The sequence below is a fragment of the Protopterus annectens genome, chromosome 16.part0 (genome assembly GCF_019279795.1).
Source record: "Protopterus annectens isolate FY-2018-M chromosome 16.part0, PAN1.0, whole genome shotgun sequence".
Lineage (NCBI taxonomy): Eukaryota > Metazoa > Chordata > Ceratodontiformes > Protopteridae > Protopterus > Protopterus annectens.
In genome coordinates this window covers 770040808-770058708 of record NC_056750.1, presented here as the reverse complement: position 1 = coordinate 770058708, position 17901 = coordinate 770040808, and the positions used below count along the sequence as shown (strand labels likewise).

Genomic DNA, 17901 nt, shown 5'->3' with positions numbered 1-17901 from the left:
CCAAAATTGCAGCCTGACTAATTCTTCAAGCCTTGGGGTCAGTGTCAACAGCCATATTTCTTGTTCCCCTGGCAAGATATATGAGAATTTTCCAGTGGAGGATAGCAACCCAATGGTCAAGTCTTCAGAGAATGTCTGTTCAAATAAGGATCACACAGACATGTAAGAAGTACCTTTGGTCGTGGATAAGGTCAGACTATCTTTTACAAGGTTGTCCATTCATTTTCCCTAAACCCAAAGCCATAGTGACCATGGACACTTTCCAGATTGGAGGGGGCACTTCTTGGGTAAAAGAGTCCTAGGCAGTTGGTCCTTCAAAGAGGTCAGTTTGCACATAAATGTCCTGGAGATGAGAGCAGTGCTTTTATCATTACAAGTGTTTCAAGATGCTCTACCTCTGGGAACAGTTGATATCCAAATGGAAAATATGTCAGTAGTTTGGTACAGCAACAAACAAGGAGGAACCAGGTCTTCTCCCTTGTGTTTAGAAGCCCTCAGAGTCTGACAATGGTGATCTCATCCATCCGCTTTCTAATAGTAATGTACGTTCCAAGGAAGTCCAGCGTGATAGCAGACAAATTGAGCAGGTCCAATCTTCTACCTCATGAGGGTCTCTCAACAGGAAAATGATGGAGACGATTTTCTGACAATAGGGCCAGTCTTGCTGCGATCTTTTTGTGTCTCCCCTAAGCAACAAATTTATCGACTTCTTTGCCCTAATCCCCCAATGGGGGAATCACTGAGAGACACTCTGCTCCACAATTGGCCCTCCGATCTCCTCTGTGCTTATCCACCACTCCCATTGATTCCCAAATTCCTGCAGAAAGCTGTTCAGTGAATACTAAAAAAAAACACAAATGAACTAAAATAAAAAAAAAAGGAAAGCTGCAAGATTGAAGAGCAAAGTTATTCTCATTGCACCTTATTGGCCTCAATAAGTTTGGTTTCCCTTCCTATGGCCTCATTTAATTTACACACGTTGGAATCTGGATCCAATTCCAGACCTTCTGTCTCACCCAACAGGCATGAGCCACGTAGATATCTCAAACCTAAAGCTGACAGCATGGCTTCTCCACTTCCATTAATAGCCAGACAAGCTATGCTCATGCCCTCTGTCCATCATATACTTTTGTCTTTCCATAAAGCTTCCACTATAAAAATCTACAAGAGTAAGTGGATCATGTTTGTTTGTTGGGTGCATCAAATAAGTATTGATCCTTTTTCAACCCCTACACAAAGTATATTAGAATTTCTGGCAGCAATGTTTAATGAGAGAGCTAGCTCCTCCACTATTAAAGCTCAATTGGCAGCAATATCTAACATTCATATAGGAGTTGACAATTCTCTAGCTTCTACTAAGATATGCAAGGCCTTTCTAAGAGGTTCTGTTTTACTTTGACCACCTTATAAAGATCCTGCTCCTCAGTGGGATTTGAACCTTGTTCTGCAGGCCTTAATCCATTCCCCCTTTGAACCAGCTGGAAAATGTGATCTTAATTTTTTGACCTGGAAGACCTTATTTCTAGTGGCTACTAACTTTGCCAGGAGAATTTCAAGCGTTATCCTCTAAACACCCTTACTTGATTTTCCATAAGCATAGGGTGACATTAAGAACCAACCCTTCCTTCCTAAGGTGGTGTCAGAATTCAGTATCAATCAGTCTATTAACTTGCCCCATTTTCTGCCCCAAATTGGAAAACAAAGGTGAATACTTGTTGCATTTACTAGATATTCATTAACAGCTGCATTTCTACTTACACAGACCAAAAGACATTAGAAAATCTGACCAATTATTTTATCTTTTGCAGATAACAAATTGGGCAAGTCTGTCATAAAAGTGACATTGTTGAGATGGATTATGGACTGCACAGACATTGTCTATAATAAATGAGGCATTCCATTTCCAAAACCTTTAAAAGCTCATGCTACAAGATTTATGGCAACCTCGTCAGTATTTTTATCCAATCATTCCATGGATAACATATGCACAGCTGCTATTTGGGCTAATCCTCATACGTTTATTACTCATTAAAATTGGATCTGATCTCAAGGGGAACAGCAGCCTTTGGTTCATCCATGCTCAGGAATATCCTTCCTTAGAGTCCATGTGGGATATAAAGGTAGCTGGGGACACTGTAGCAGTGGTTGAGGAATGAATGAAAATTTACATCAGATAAAGAAGTTATGCACGTAGTATAATGTTCCATCTATGTTGTCCATTTTCATTCCCCCTCAACTTCCCACCCACCAACCCCCAACCTTTGTCATATTAGACTTCTGGATGAATGAGATTATATTAAGACACCACTGTTTCTTCTATGGAGCTCCAGATACTGGTTTCCTTTGTTAGGAACATTATTCAGATAGTTACAATTTATGTCACTTAGCAAACAAGAGCTGAGGTATGTTAGGGGTTGGTGCATTTATGGGTAGGGAGGAGCTGGAGAGTTTCAGTTGGCCACGAGGTATGGCATCGGCTGAGCTGGATCTGAGGATTGCATCCGAACTCAGTGGTTGAGTTGAGGAAGAATGAAAATGCACAGCACAGATGGAATGTTATGGTAAATACATAACTTCTTTTTTTGATTGCAGATCTGATAGAAAATCTGATTGCTGACTGTATATAAAACAATGTTCTGAATGTGTTCAGTTTGGGCATAATGTTAAAAACTGTACTTTAATTTGTTCAAAATGCTGTGCTTAACTTCCTACTTGATTAGATTTTCTGGTGGGGATTATGGTTTAGCTGTAAAAACTACTGGATAATCGTTTGCAGGTGATGGTCTTAGAGATCGGGAGGATAATAAACTGGTGGAGGCTGCTTGTGAGGATTTACCTGTGGTGAGGGTGGTGCTCTCAGTGGAAGTTTCCAATGAAGTGCAAATGGAAGCCTCTGTTTCTACTGCTGACAAAGGAGAAGTTGTCTACTGTTAAACATGTTCCTGGGAGGGATTTAATTGGGTTAAGTGTCAGGAAGGAGTCTTTCCAGATTATCTGTTTCTTAGGCTCAGATTGCTATTCTCATTGATGTGAAGGGTTCTTTGGTGTTAGACCAGTCTTTTAAGGTTCCTACTGTGTCCCAGTTTTTAAGCATGATAGAAATCAGGAGTAAGAAGGGCAATATATTGCTGCTATTGATGCAAAGGAAGATATAAAAGTGGATGCTTGTTCAGTTGATAATAAGAAGGAAAGGGATAAGGGGGCATATATTAGTAGTTGGGCTAAGAAGCATAGAAATTGCTTAAGATAAAGGATACAAAAAGGAGTAAAGGTTATATTGCATTATTTTTTATTTAAATGTTAATAGTGCTGTTAATGAAATACGGTGTTTGGTGATTTAGACTGGTTTAAATCTGTTAGAGCAGATATTATCTGTCTGCTAGATATTCAGCAATTGACATTGGTTCAAAAGGAGCAAGCAGCAGTGTGTTGGGACTGGAATAATATTTGGAGTACGGGTTTGGGCACTTATTGGGTATTGCTGTGAAGGCTTCCACATGGGTCACTTTTTGGATGCTATAGTTATTTCTCCTGGTTGTGCAGTTTTAGTGGATTATCATATACACAATGAAGTTTTCGTTTACTTGTGTTATATGCTAGTACTGTTGTGTCTGAGCATATTAAGTTGTTCAAATCTTTGGCTATTTATTTGAGTGTTTGTCTTGCAGTAGAGCCAGTGGGTGACCTTAACTGTGCTTTATGGAAGAGTGCACTGGGGGTAATAACGTTAAATTGTGTCTTACGGTTATGAATTTTTTTTTTGACGTTGGTTAATGGTAAAAGACATACTTAAGGTCAAGGTAAATATAAAACTGAAATTGACATCTTTATTCAAGCCCTTCCTTATTAGAAGTAGAAGGGGGAAGGAAATTTATATTTTTTTCAGACCATGCTGCTATATAGGCCCTGTTCAAGTCTGATGCAGTTGAGCTTCATATAGGAAAATGTATAAAGGAACAGCAAAGTTATATACCTCATGCAGGTGATGAACACTTTGAGACAACAGCTATATTTTTGATCATATGAATATGAAATAATTTTGTTTCTTGGTTTGAATGTTGGGTTGTATATAAGGAGAGATGTAAGCAGCTGTATTGTTTGGAGGAAAAGTAATGGTTAAAGCATAAGAAACGTGTGTGTACAATTTGTTCTTTTGTGATGATTTCTTTGTGTGTGTATGACACATTTGTGTAAAATGTCTGTATTCTGTTTTTGTAACATTGCAGTGCAGTAGTCATCTTTGTGAAAATTTAGTGTTGCAAACATATATATGTGTATAATTATTTTAGCAGAATGCGCCTCCCCATTGATAAAATTTCACATCAGTTACATGAATTCCTTCACACCAAATTAAAATGTGCTATTTCTGTGAAGTAACTAACTTAGGTGAAATTATGACCAGGATTCATAAAAAATAGCATAATTACACTATGACTGAAAGCATGCAGGGTGTGACTCAGCAGAGACACAGGTAGCACCACTCACAACCTTGTGAAATGTTGTGGTCAGCATCATATGCTAATGACCATATACTGATATGGAAATGAGCAACATCATGGTAATGAGCCCAAATATGAATGCATATTAGGGTGAAAACATGGTGGAGTGATTCAGAAGCATAAAAACTGTGTGATCAGTCATGGCCACCAGTGATTTTGTAAACCATGATTTCTTGCTGAACAAAGACCACTCTAAATGTAGGAGTAGTGACTGTGTTAGTAAAACAGTATGTATTAGAGTCCACTCTGGCAGCCAATGCCTACAGCAGTACGTGTTGCCACCATCTAATTTGCAGAAGGATCTGAAAATGTCTAACATATCATCACATCTATGACAGAAACATACTCTGGGATAGTAAGCTCTAATATGAGTGGCCAACCAGTAGAGGATGCCCTTTCTGTTAGTAGAGTCACTGCATTGACCTGTCTCTACCACCATGCTAAATGCTAATGAGGCATTCCGGGAAGCAGAAAATGGAAATAAGACATGTGCTGTCCTCCAGAAATGCCTGTAGGAAGAGAAGTATGTAACAGATAAATTAAGATAATCACTTGGCTGTATAAATTAATATGGCCAAAGTGCTTCATTCCCCAATTATAGTCAGCATGGGTGAATGTGTTATAGATAAGCTTAGATGAGATGAAGAGAAATATAGTGGTGGTGGGGTCTTTGTGTGTGTGTGTGTGTGTGTGTGTGTGTGTGTGTGTGTGTGTGTGGATGGTCACAGTAGGGATGTTAGATGGGGTGTGTGTGCATGAATGTGTATGGGTATGAGTGAAGGGGTAAGTATTTATTTAGTCCCGTCGAGTGGGGGGAAGGTTTTCATGTAGCTTGCTTGTCTGTATGTGTATGTTGGTGTGTATAAATATTTGCGTGTGTACGGGAGAGTGAATCGGAGGTAAATCTGCCAAGACAATTCATGGAACACCAGTGGTAATTACTAACCAATAGTGTTTTTTGGCTGAAAGTCAAGTAATCGAATAAAAAGATTCTAATAAATATGTTTTTGGCAATGGGGCAAGCCTCCTGAACCCCCCACACCTTGTACTGCTAACATATATACCAACTCCCTAATCGTCACTCTTCCACAATCTCAAATGAAAAAACTAGATAATACGTGATCAGCTGTTCCATTTTTTTTTCCTGTTTGACAAAATGATTTGTGGATCACATGTGAGTATCCCATAGATATATACATAAATAAACAATACATACATATATATATATATATATATATATATAAATGGATTAATGTTGGGCTATTGACAAGTCTTTGACTGAGTGCCTTTAGATTGTTAAAAAACATGGGGGAGGGGGATTTTCATTGAACCTCGAAGGTAAGTTTTTTTTGCAGAGAGTAAGCAACCCTGCACCATATATCTGGAGTACACCCCCAACCCCCTAAACGTATATTTGCCTACTCCAAGGTCACATAACTGAGGAGAAAAGAGAAAACTCCACTAATGGCAAAAGATGTATGACTGAATTACTTTGGTCTGCCGTCACTCTTCAAAAGAGCTGCCAATTGAATTACATGCTCTTATATTTCCCATCACTGTCAGTCTCTAAGGGAACTACAATTGTTAGAACTTCCCCAGCTACTCAATACCCACCAGCTAGTCTTTGCCTTTAATATTGTTAGGCATGCTGAAAAAACCCAGTACTAAGCCAGTTACTTTCTCAACACAGAGCTAATCGTCCTCTCTGATCTACTGAGAAATCCCTCCTCTGCATCTCTAAAGCTAACAACAACTCAGGGAAAGCTCTTTTTTCTCATGTCATAGCTAGATCCTGGAATAACCTCCCCCCTTCTCTGACCTCTGCCTCCACTAAAACACATTTCAAAAATGCTCTTAAATCACATCTTATGAATACATGGCTATGTCCATGTATCACATGAATCTCACAGTCTCAGCACACTTTACACCTTCCTTCCTGCTGTCTCTACTGTATATGTGCAAAAGTTCGGTATCTTACATAATATGGCATGTCTAATCATATGATTTTTTTTTTTATTCTTTTATCCTATCTCACTAATCCAATGTTAAAGCTTTGATGTATTAGACTCTCTGTTTTTCGAAATTTACTCACTTACTGCTGATGTATTGTTTATTGTTTAGACTGGATTGTATGAGACATTTCATGTCTGTACTTACCTCATTTATCACTGTATTACCATGTTGATGTTAATCTAATTGTGGAGCATTTCTCCCCGGGCCTCCGCTGTAAATGGACCTGCATCCAGTCGGACTATCCTAGTAAACAAATCTAAAAGAAAGAAAGAAATATTTGTGTACATACAGAGAGAGAGAGAGAGAGAGAGAAGAGGGAGAAAAATAGCCTTTATTTTTTTATATGCTTCTTATATCTCTACTTCCCAGCTGTCAGGCCTCATACCAATGAGTCCTAACCCATTTGTTTCCCATCAGTGTCACCTGATCCAGGTGGATATGATGGCTGATTTTGTGCTAGAATCATCCATGCATCTTTAGCCTTCTTGTGACCAACCCCCATCCCAGACCATCTAGACTAGCAGCCCAATAAACCCACATAGAAGGGCTGTTGTAAACATCAATCCTGTCTTTGTCTCAGTTTGTTTTGATGCTACTCCTCCAGTTTTGTGTCTCCCTGAGGGCTGACCCAAAAGACGTCTTATATATGAATGGCTGGAAGGCTTCCTGTTAAGTTCTAACGCGTCCTCCAGTTGGCTGGTGTGAGCAGCCATATTAAAAGTGGGGCACACTATGCCTTCTCTATGTACGTGTGCTCCTGAACAGGCACAAATGCAGAGTACCATCACTGGCTTGATAACACCAGGCTCAAAACACAAGTCTTATCTGCTTTCTGGTCTGATACAAACCTTTCCACATATGGTGTTGATCAGTTGTCCAGAACCAGTTCCCCCAGCTTCACAGTATGGGCAAACCAGCTTTGATCACTCAGTCACTCACTCACACTCACTCACTCACTCACTCACTCACTCACTCACTCACTCACTCACTCACTCACTCACTCACTCACTCACTCCCATTCCTCCTCTCCAACTTTTACAATGTCTGAGCCATTATTCAAATTCAGTTCACTTTGCATTGTTTCAAAGATATTGCAGTCCATACAAAGTATAGAGAATATAATATAACATGCATCCTACTTAAATAAGTCTACCTGTTAGTATTGTTTCACTACTATTCACAAATGTACTATGTTATTTATTCAGTATGGCACCATTCTGAAAACTTACCCATCTCTCACTGCTTGAATGGCTTCAGCTGCAGTTTCATAATTGTGTTTTTCCATGTGTCGGTACATTGTGCTTAGTTCTACCTGCCGTCTGAAGTAAATGTCCACTGAACTTTGCTTCACTGTTGCATAAATAAATTTATCTGAAGGGTTTCGCAGCTGAAGAAGAGAAAACAAAATGTTAGATATCTGGTATTCTTTATTTAATTTTGAATACACCATAATTTTGAATACACCATTAAGAGTTCCTGACATCATTCTTATATTTGAAAATTAAATTATATAGATATAAGAAACTGCCTAAGGGTTATGTAATGATTTTTATGGGTAAGATTATAAAGTGTTTCACCGTGATAACAAATACAAAGTCTTGGTATTACAGATGCATGTAATGAATTTCTTGGGTAGCATTTTTTATAAACCAGGTATAGAATCAAAGACAGCTGGCTTAACTGAGGTTTTCAGATGTTTAACTTTGTTAAATTTGTTCACATATATTATACTTACAGATACAGACCCTAGCAGGTGTGGCCATATCTTACTACTGGTTAATCATTATATCATTCCTGTTCTTGTTTATGTTTCCTTATATGAAACCCTGTCTCTTTTTCCCCATCAATGTATCTTATCTCCTGCTGCATTGAATCTCTGTTTACATCCCTGTTTTACTTAGTGTGTTTCTTCTTCCTGTATCCCGATTTTTCTCCCTTCCTCCATATATCATAGGGATCCCTTATTCCAAGCTCATCTTTCTGATTTTCACCTAATTTTTTACTCATCTTAAGGCTTTTTTTTTTTTTTTTGTGATCGTTATAAATTGTGTTACATAGTTCCTGCTCAGTGATATTTTCTCTCTATCCCCCCTTCCAGTTTCTAGCTATGTTTTTTAAATTGGACATTGCCCTAAAAGCAGATGAGGTTCAGCAGACCAAGGCTTTTGTGGTCCTTGCTCTGGGAGTCAATAATAGAACCCCTAAGAACATGCCACTCTCTGAAGTAACCTCTCCTGGCATTTCCAGGTTTGATAGATCATTGTAGGGGAAAGTGGATCAGGGAGATAATGTCCAGTGGCTACACCGTGCCATATCTTTCCTATAAACCCACCTCTTTACCTCTTCCAAATGTCCCATCCCATCAAAAGGAGGTAGCCATGAGACAAATAGCAAATGTCTTTGGAAAAAAGAACAATTCAGTAGGTCCCACCAGACTAGAATGGGTCTATAGTTTACTTCAGATTTGTTGTTGCTCCCCAAAGGGAAATGGATCTCAGGCCATTACTGCTTCTCAGCATTCTAAGCTTTTACTTAAGGAAAACCATATCCTGGATGGTCATGGTGCAGTGATGCCATCCATCCTTATGTGCTTACAGAAAGGAGACTGATTTTCAGGTTTCCAGTATGCCTTTCCACAAGAAAAAATACCTGAGGGTTCCAAAAAATTATCAGTTCAGGGTCCTCCCATTTAGTCTATCTATAGCCCCCTGGATCTTTATGAACAGTATGGTGGCTGTAGCAGCCTACCTCAGGCTGAAGGTCATCGCAGTCTTCTCCTCTCTGGTTAACTGACTACTAGTATCTGCAACAAAGCAATTACTGACACTAGCCAGGAATCACTTATTCCTTTTGTTTCATTTCTTGAGAACCTCAGTGAACATCTCCCAGTCCAGATGGAGCTGTCACAGACCTTTATATTGTTTCATCTGGACATGAGACCCTGTTTAGCAAGTTGTCCACTGGACAATGCAAGCAGTACGATGTCTGTCATCTTCTAACTTTACTTCAGCTCACAGCATCATTGCATTTAAAAGCTCAATGCCTAATGGTGTCATAGTTTTCTTGGTATCTTTTGACAAGTATCATATGCAAGTTCTTTAATCTCTACTCAGATTCCAGTGGAATAGGAGTTTAAACCCTATACCTACAGAGCTATTGCTGTCCAAATCCTGTCACTAGCATCTGCAGAGGCAACTCAACTATCCAGGGCTGTCTGTTCATAGGTTCATAGGTTAATACTAGGCTATCTGCCCTAGGACATTTATAAGCCTAGCCAGAGTGTGTTTGGCTTTCGCCACCCTTTTAGATTAGTTGACTGTGCCTCTGTATAGTAGGTCGCAGAAGATAGCCCTTTTGAGGTTAGTTTACTGTGCCTCTGTCTAGTAGGGACACAGAAGAGATCCCAGGGGTAAACCTATGATCTCCCATCCACTCGTCAAGATTTCTCTTGAAGAGGGTCATTGAGGGACTCTGCCTAACATGGATTGGGATTTTGTTCCAGAGTGAGGGGAGCCTCTGGGATATGAATCTGTCCCTCCAGCATGTCCTATTTATTTCTGTGCTGAGGTTTAAGTCCCTGGAGCGTGTAGCTCTAAGGGATTTGGATTTCCTGAGGTGGAGCATGTCCATTAATTCTAGGTTGGGCATGGCTTTATACGTCAGGCACAGAATGCCTCTGAGTAGGTGGTAAGCAACTGAGTAGAGCTGGAGTTTCTTTAGCCTAACTGCGTAGGGCATCTGTTTGAGTCCCTTGATCCTCTTGGTGAGGTACTTTTGGAGTCTTTCCAGTTGCTGCAGGTGTTGGGTAATTTACATCCCAAATGGGGCATTGTATTCAATTATGGGCTTGATGAGTGATGAGTAGAGGGGCACATGACCTCTCTTGATCTAGATGTGAACCCTTTCGTGATAAGGTGGGCTATATAGAACCACTTTGGCAACATGATTGTCAAAGGAGAGATTGCTATCTACTTGGGTCCCCAAATCCCTAATTACTTCTTCCATACTTAATGGATTACCACCTATGTGGTAATTTGTGGGCACTTTGTTTTTCCCAAAGGGGATGACTATGCAATTTTTGGCATTTAGCTTTAGGCCATGGCTCTGGCACCAGTTATCCGTCCCTGTGAGACCCTTTTGGAGGATGCTTGTGTCAGTCGGCGAGTCGATTATGGCACCCAGTTTGCAGTCATCTGCGAATAGTCCTCCCATGTTAGCCTGTACCTCAGAGAAATATATTCCGAACAAGAGAGGTCCCAGGACTGAGCCTTGTGGGATGCCACTTGTAACTGGTTTAGAGTCTGACATGGCACCTGCAATTCTGACCATGTAGGTTCTATCCTTGAGCCAGTTTGCAACCCATCTTGTGCCATAGGGGTTGATATTTAAGCTGGTGAGCTTATTTATGATGCCCAAGTGGGGTATTGTGTCGAAGGCTTTTGCGAGGTCCAGGTAGGCTGTGTGGACTACTTTCCCTTCATCTATGGCCTTGATGACTGTTTCAAAGAAGTCGACCAGGTTCAAGAGGCAAGATCTGCCCTTAACAAAGCCGAATTGGGTAGGATCCAGTGTTTGGAGGTTCCCAATGTCTTTGTTTATGAATTTCATGATGATACGCTCCATAGCTTTGCAGACCAGGCTAGTCAGGCTTATAGGGCGATAGTTTCTGGGGTCCGTTGTGGCACCACCTTTATGGAGTGGGACCACTGTTGCTGTACGCCATTCCTTGGGTACATATCCTGTAGTAAGGCTGAGATTGAACAGTGACTTTATGTGAGGGTTCAGTTCTTCTTGGAGTTCATGTAAGACACAGCCCGGGACACCGTCCGGTCCCATGATGCTGTGTTTTTTGCTTTGGAGAGGTGCATCTGTGATGTCAGGGAGGCTACACTCTGTTGGGATAGACATTTGCTCTTTTGGGGGGGGGGGGGGGGGAGAAGTTTGCACTGAACCTGTCTGCCAGGATGTTGGCAATGTCTGTGGGTTCAGTCTATTTTTTGTCATGTTGAACTAACTCAGAGCTAACTAAGCTAACTAAGGAACTCTGAGAATTGCCACCCAGGTTCCTGACATAACTAAAGAAGGCTTTGTGATTATCTTTAGCATCTTGTGCAATTTTTCTTTCTAAGCTGGCCTTAGATGATTTTATGAGGGATCGTAGTTTCTTGCTAGTACTGATCAGAGATGCCTTCCCTTTTTGGGATTTTGCTCTATCATGTAGTAGCTTCCTCCTTCTGTTGTATAGCTTATTTATGGCTGGGGTCCACCAGACAGGTCTCCTGCCTTTGGAGGAATGAGTCTTGGTTTTATTTGGGATAGCACAATCCATGCATTCCTGTAGGTGTATATAGTAAGCGTTTGTAAAGGATTCTGCGGTTTGGGCCGTATTTTCCACTGGCCCCGGGGCTTTGAAGGATTCCACCTCAGTTTTGAGAAGTGTGAAGTTTGCGTTTGAGAAGTTGTTCACCGTGATTTCCTTGGCTGGGGTTGGGGACAGGATATGGATGTCCAGTGAGATTCATTTATGGTCAGATCTTACCAATGAGGGGTATACCTCTGGTATGGAACATAGAGTCCCCATGTTGGTGATCAGGTCCAATATGTTTTCCCCTCTTGTGGGAGTGGTGACCAGTTGTTCCATAGCATTTGAGTTTATAAATTCTAGGAACCACTGGGCGAGGGTGTTGGGGCTTGAGTAGTGCTCCCAGTCTATGTTTGGGTAGTTGAAGTCACCCAATATAATGGTGTTTGGAGAGACCTTCATATTCTCCAGTGTTCTCAGGAAAGCCGAGTGGGGTTCCTGAGTTTGGGAGGGTGGTCTGTAGCAGGCTATAAACTGAAAGGCAGTTTTGCCCACTGTTAGTTGCACATGGATGGTCTCCGATGCTTCATGCAGTGCCACTAACCTGGAGGTGTGGGTATCTTTGATGAATATGGATACTCCCCCTCCTTTTGTGGTTCGGTCCGAGTTTTGGGGCCGAAAAGCATGGTATGAGGTATAACCTGGTAGTGCTGGGGTGTTCTCGGGAGCTTTAAACCAGGTTTCTGTTACTGCACAGATATCGATATTCTCCATACTGAGGAGAGCCTCGAGTGCATGCATCTTGAGGTTTAGACTTCTGGCGTTGAGCAGCATTACCCTTAGTTTCTTTTTCTTTGTGTTGTCTATGGAGGTGGGTTTGTCTTTTGAGCCTTGCCTAAAACAGGCACTATGGGGGTGGCAAGAGCCTTAGCCAGTATTTGAAAGCCCAGGTGTGACAGGTGCAAGCCGCCCCTAGTGAAGCAATGTGGCTTGTCGAGCATGTCATCCCAGGCTGACAGACACTGGATCCCCTTTGAATGACACCAATACTTTAGCCAATTGTTAAAATTGATCTTTTTGTCTTTATACTGTGGCATCATTCTTGGTGAGGGTAAGATGATACTCAAGGTCAGGGTCATACCGGCCTGGGCTACATGATCAGAGAGCTCCTCTATGTCTCTTTTCATGTAGTCCAGGGAGGTACGTCTCAGGTCATTCACACCAACATGGACAATGACAGAGTCATATTTGTACTTGCTTTGGAATGACCTGAGTGATTGTGTCATGTGGCGGATCCTGGCACCTGACAGGCAGCTTACAGTGACCTTCTCCTTGTTCAGCCTGGTGAGTGGGACGTCAGTGTGTCTGACAATAGAGTCACCTATTACAAGTGTATTAGGTGTGTTGTTTAGCCTTAAGGGCTGTGACTGTGTGGCACACTGACTTTGTGAACTCTGTGATATGTGGGTATTGTTGTGGGGTAGCGGTTGCTTGGATGTCTGCTTTGGAGGTCTCTGCTGCTTGGGCAGATTTTTATTAAGAGCCTCCGAGTATGTTTTTGTGTGTTTATGTGTTTGGTTTTCTGGTGCGATAGGTCTATGTGACACTGGATTTGTGGTGTGTGTGGTTACCTTCTCCTCCTGACTGACTGCGCCAGTATTGGGTTGAGAGAGCTCAGCCTCCAGTTTGGCTATATAGTTGCATCTCTCACATATATTTGAGCTTATTGGGAGGAGGAGAGGGTGGTCTGTGTACATAAGGCAGTTGTAACATTGCCTCAAGATTCCCAGATTCACCAGCTGGACTGGAGAGTAAACCCGAAACTGACTTTTGGACATGCCAGAATAGTATAAGGAACTACTTTTTGACTGATCAAAAAGTACCAATAGGGAGCCAAGTACTTAGAGAGTATAAGAGGGTGTAGTGCTTTAGTTTATTAGTGCTTACTTATAAGATTACTTATACGAGCAACTGCAGGGCTTTAGAATGAAAATAGAGTGCTTACTTTGAGATTTAGAACAGTTCTAAGGGAAAAAGTGAAGAGCAGACTTTGTGGAGCCAGGAATAGTTTAAACCCATTTAAGCGGCGCTGCCCGCGCACAATCATGCAAAACCGCACAAATGCGGGTTCTAAAGCAGGGAAACTGAAAGAGAGAGGAACTGACCAAGAGCGGCCAATAAGCTACTAGTTTCAGTGTTGAGACCACTCCTCCAGGGACAGATAGGCTGCTCAAAGCTCCCCACTCTCACTGGTGAACAGAGAAGCTTCCTCCTATCCAAGTAAGGATATGGGCAACACAGGAAACTATACCACAGTCTGGAATTCAGCAAAACCTGAAATCTGGACTAATCTCGTTCAGCAAAGGCGGGAGAAGAGAATTTTTTTTTTTTTTTTTCAGGAAACAGCAGAAAAACACACAGAAAACACTGTAAATGCTATAAACAGGCTAGTACACTTTAGTGTGTAGTCTACAACAATTATACAATACAAAAACAACTTAAATTGATATAAAACAAGTGCAAAAACTGTAAAAAACAGAAGGCAAATGCAATTTAAACTTTTTCAAGCACAGATCAGTTAGAAATTCACTTTTTAGGTGGGAAAAGGCAGCCGGAGCAAAGAAACAGAGAAAAAAAATACTTAAATCTGGAAAAGTCTCTCTTGGGTCTCTCTGTTGCCTGTATCACTCTGCAAGACACCACGAGGAGCTGTGTGGAGTTGTATACTGGTACAAAACCGTGCAAATTCGGGTTTTAAAGCAGGAAAACTGAAAGAGATTAGGAATTGACCCAAAACGGCCAATAAGCTACTAGTTTCAGGGCTGAGACCACTCCTCCAGGGACTGATAGGCTGCTCAAAGCTTCCCACTCTCACTGGTGAACAGAGAAGCTTCCTCCTATCCAAGTAAGGATATGGGCAACACAGGAAACTATACCATAGTCCGGAATTCAGCAAAACCTGAAATCTGGACTAATCTAGTTCAGCAAAGGTGGGAAAAGAGAATTTTTTTTTTTTAATTTGTTTTTTTTTTTGTTTTTTTCAGGAAACAGCGGTAAAACACAAAAAACATTGTAAATGCTGTAAACAGGCTAGCGCACTTTGGTGTGTAGCCTACAACAGTTATACAATACAAAAATGACTTAAATTGATATAAAACAAGTGCAAAAACTGTAAAAAGCAGAAGGCAAATGCAATTTAAACTTTTTAAAGCACAGATCAGTTAGAAATTCGCTTTTTAGGTGGGAAAAGGCAGCCGGAGCAAAAAAAAAAACAGAGAAAAAAATACTTAAATCTGGAAAAGTTTCTCTTGGGTCTCTCTATTGCCTGTATCACTCTGCAGGACACCACGAGGAGCTGTACTGAGTTGTATACTGGCGCAAACCACGCAAATGCAGGTTTTAAAGCAGGGAAACTGAAAGAGATAGGAATTGACCCAAAACGGCCAATAAGCTACTAATTTCAGGGCTGAGACCACTCCTCCAGGGGCAGATAGGCTGCTCAAAGCTCCCCACTCTCACTGGTGAACAGAGAAGCTTCCTCCTATCCAAGTAAGGATATGGGCAACACAGGAAACTGTACCACCGTCCGGAATTCAGCAAAACCTGAAATCTGGACTAATCTAGTTCAGCAAAGGCGGGAAAAGATAATTTTTTTTTCAGGAAACAGCCGAAAAACACACAGAAAACACTGTAAATGCTATAAACAGGCTAGCGCACTTTAGTGTGTAGCCTACAACAGTTATACAGTACAAAAACGACTTAAATTGATATAAAACAAGTGCAAAAACTGTAAAAAGCAGAAGGCAAATGCAATTTAAACTTTTTAAAGCACAGATCAGTTAGAAATTCGCTTTCTAGGCGGGAAAAGGCAGTCCGAGCAAAAAAACAGAGAAAAAATACTTAAATATGGAAAAGTCTCTCTTGGGTCATTCTGTTGTCTGTATCTATCTGCTGGACACCACGAGGAGTTGTGCGGAGTTGTATACAATAACAAACTTTTTAAATCACAGATTCGCTAAAAAAAAAAAACTGGCGTTTTAGGCGGAATTAGTTAAGACAGCAAGAAAAGCAGAAAAGTGTTAATTCCCCCTCCCCCACAGTGATGGTCATTGTAGACCAGGGGTCTCAGACCCAGATAAGCAATGACACTGTATGAGTACTAGCTAACTTGGGCAACGACCACTATCTCCAAGACATAAAGAAATTCAGGCACTGTGGCTAGAAAAATACTGTAGTTTCTTCCCTTATTTCTAACAATGCTAATTTGGGGGCTGCTTCAGCTCTGAGGGCATGAGTTTTAGATCCCTGCTATGGGCACTTCCACCCTGGGGTGGGCAGCATTGTTTGAGCAGAAGCTTCAGAGAACCTGTTCATGACAACAGGTCACATTACACATTAGTTTCCTGGAGCTTGAGGGTGTTCCTCAATACACTGCAGACCATAAAGGACTTCCTTCTTCAGGGTACAATTGGCAACAGCTCAAGTAATATGTTTGTGGTGTAGTATATCAACAAGCAGGGGAGAACTAACTCTTACTCCTTCTTTTGAGAAGCAATGCATATGTATGAATGGGTCATGTCACCTTGTTGCTTTCTGACAGCAATGCACATTCCTGTCAGGTCAATGTTTACTGGTGCTACAAGAGTGGTCTTTGAGTCAGCTAATGGCAGACATGTTATTTCGCCAGTGGAAGAAACCTTGATGTGACTTGCTTCCCTCTGCAACCAATATGAACTGCAGCAGAAATTTTTCACTAATTCCCCAAGAGGGGCAGACATCCCTGGATGCTCTGGTCCAGAAATGATCTTTGAATATTCTCAGCACTTTTCCTCTGTCCTCCCTCATCTTGATGTTTCTGCAGAAAGCAAAAGAGAAGCATTGTTGCTCATAACCCCCTCATTTTGTTCCAGACGAGTTTGGTTCCCGATGCTTTGGCATCACCTGTTAGAGAAACCTCATCCTTAGGCCTCCCAAAGGTCGGGTCTCCTCCATCCAGTAATCATAATTTAACTTCCAGTGCTGACATAGTCATTATGTTTGTTATTCTCTGTGGTATTACTTGTACTAGCTACTACTTGCCTCATCTGCTTTGGTGGATCTTTTCTTTTATTTCTCAGTGCTTCTTCTAGCTCATCCTCTTCTTGATTATTGGCTTTCCGTTCCACCATTCATTTCTCATAATCATCCCTCAAATAGTAGGTTTTGCCCTGTACCACTGCATTTTGCTCATTGTTGTACCTGTTCTCTTGCAGTTTCTTCAATGATCTTTTGCAGCTCCTTCCTTTCCATTAATCTTTTCAACTTGAAGAAAGTCCATCTCTACCCTACCCTAACCCTGCTTTTGCCCTGCCTAGCCACTTTAGTATCACACTGAACACTTCATACTCTGAAAGTGTCTGTCTTGAATTTGCATTGCTCTTTCCTATGCTGTGGTCTCCTTTGTACAGAGGAATATGTAAAGCTTCCCTCAGTACCTTTTTCCCCATAAGTATATCTACCCTCTCTCCTTCATACTCATACCCAGGACCCCCCACATATTTTGTTTCAACTCCATCTTTCTAGGCAGTCTTTCTTTCATTAGGTCAAATGTGGCACTGAAGTCCTCACCAATTATTTTTACTGCTGTCCTCCTGACTTGCGCCCCTTCTTTAAAGAACTTGTTAAATAATTCCTTGTTGTCTTTGTTAGGGTATATATGTTACCTTTTGTCCATTATGTCCCTTATTTTCTCTAATTATTATTTTTTTTTGCAAGGGCCAAGCCCCCCTTCTCCCTCCCACAGCTCCTGCTCTCCAAAATTGCCATACCTTGGTGTCTTTTTTGCTTTTATTTGCTTTGTATATGTGTCCAGTTCAGACCTGAGAACATGATATTCACTGATGATATTCCTAGAGTAAGTTGTGCTTAAGTTGCATAATTAAAACAAGAGGCCAACTTTCATTATCTGTGGATGTTAATCATCTCTTCTCATTTTATTTTAACTCATATTAGGAGGATTAATAATGGCACCACAGTGTGTACACCTCTGTGTACTCATTGTGATATCCATTCATTAGTCAGCAACAGCACTAACAAGGGGCTACATGA

General features: G+C 41.1%; 1 protein-coding gene across 6 annotated transcripts in view; it reads right to left on the bottom strand.

The window, feature by feature from the left end:
• Positions 1-17901, bottom strand: part of GRIN1 (glutamate ionotropic receptor NMDA type subunit 1) — a 2709836-nt gene that overhangs the window by 1025178 nt on the left and 1666757 nt on the right. For all 6 annotated transcript variants that reach the window (XM_044058780.1, XM_044058779.1, XM_044058782.1 and 3 more), the window contains one exon: positions 7742-7899. In XM_044058780.1, the coding sequence (XP_043914715.1) occupies positions 7742-7899 (158 nt within the window). The remainder of the gene's footprint in view (positions 1-7741; positions 7900-17901) is intronic.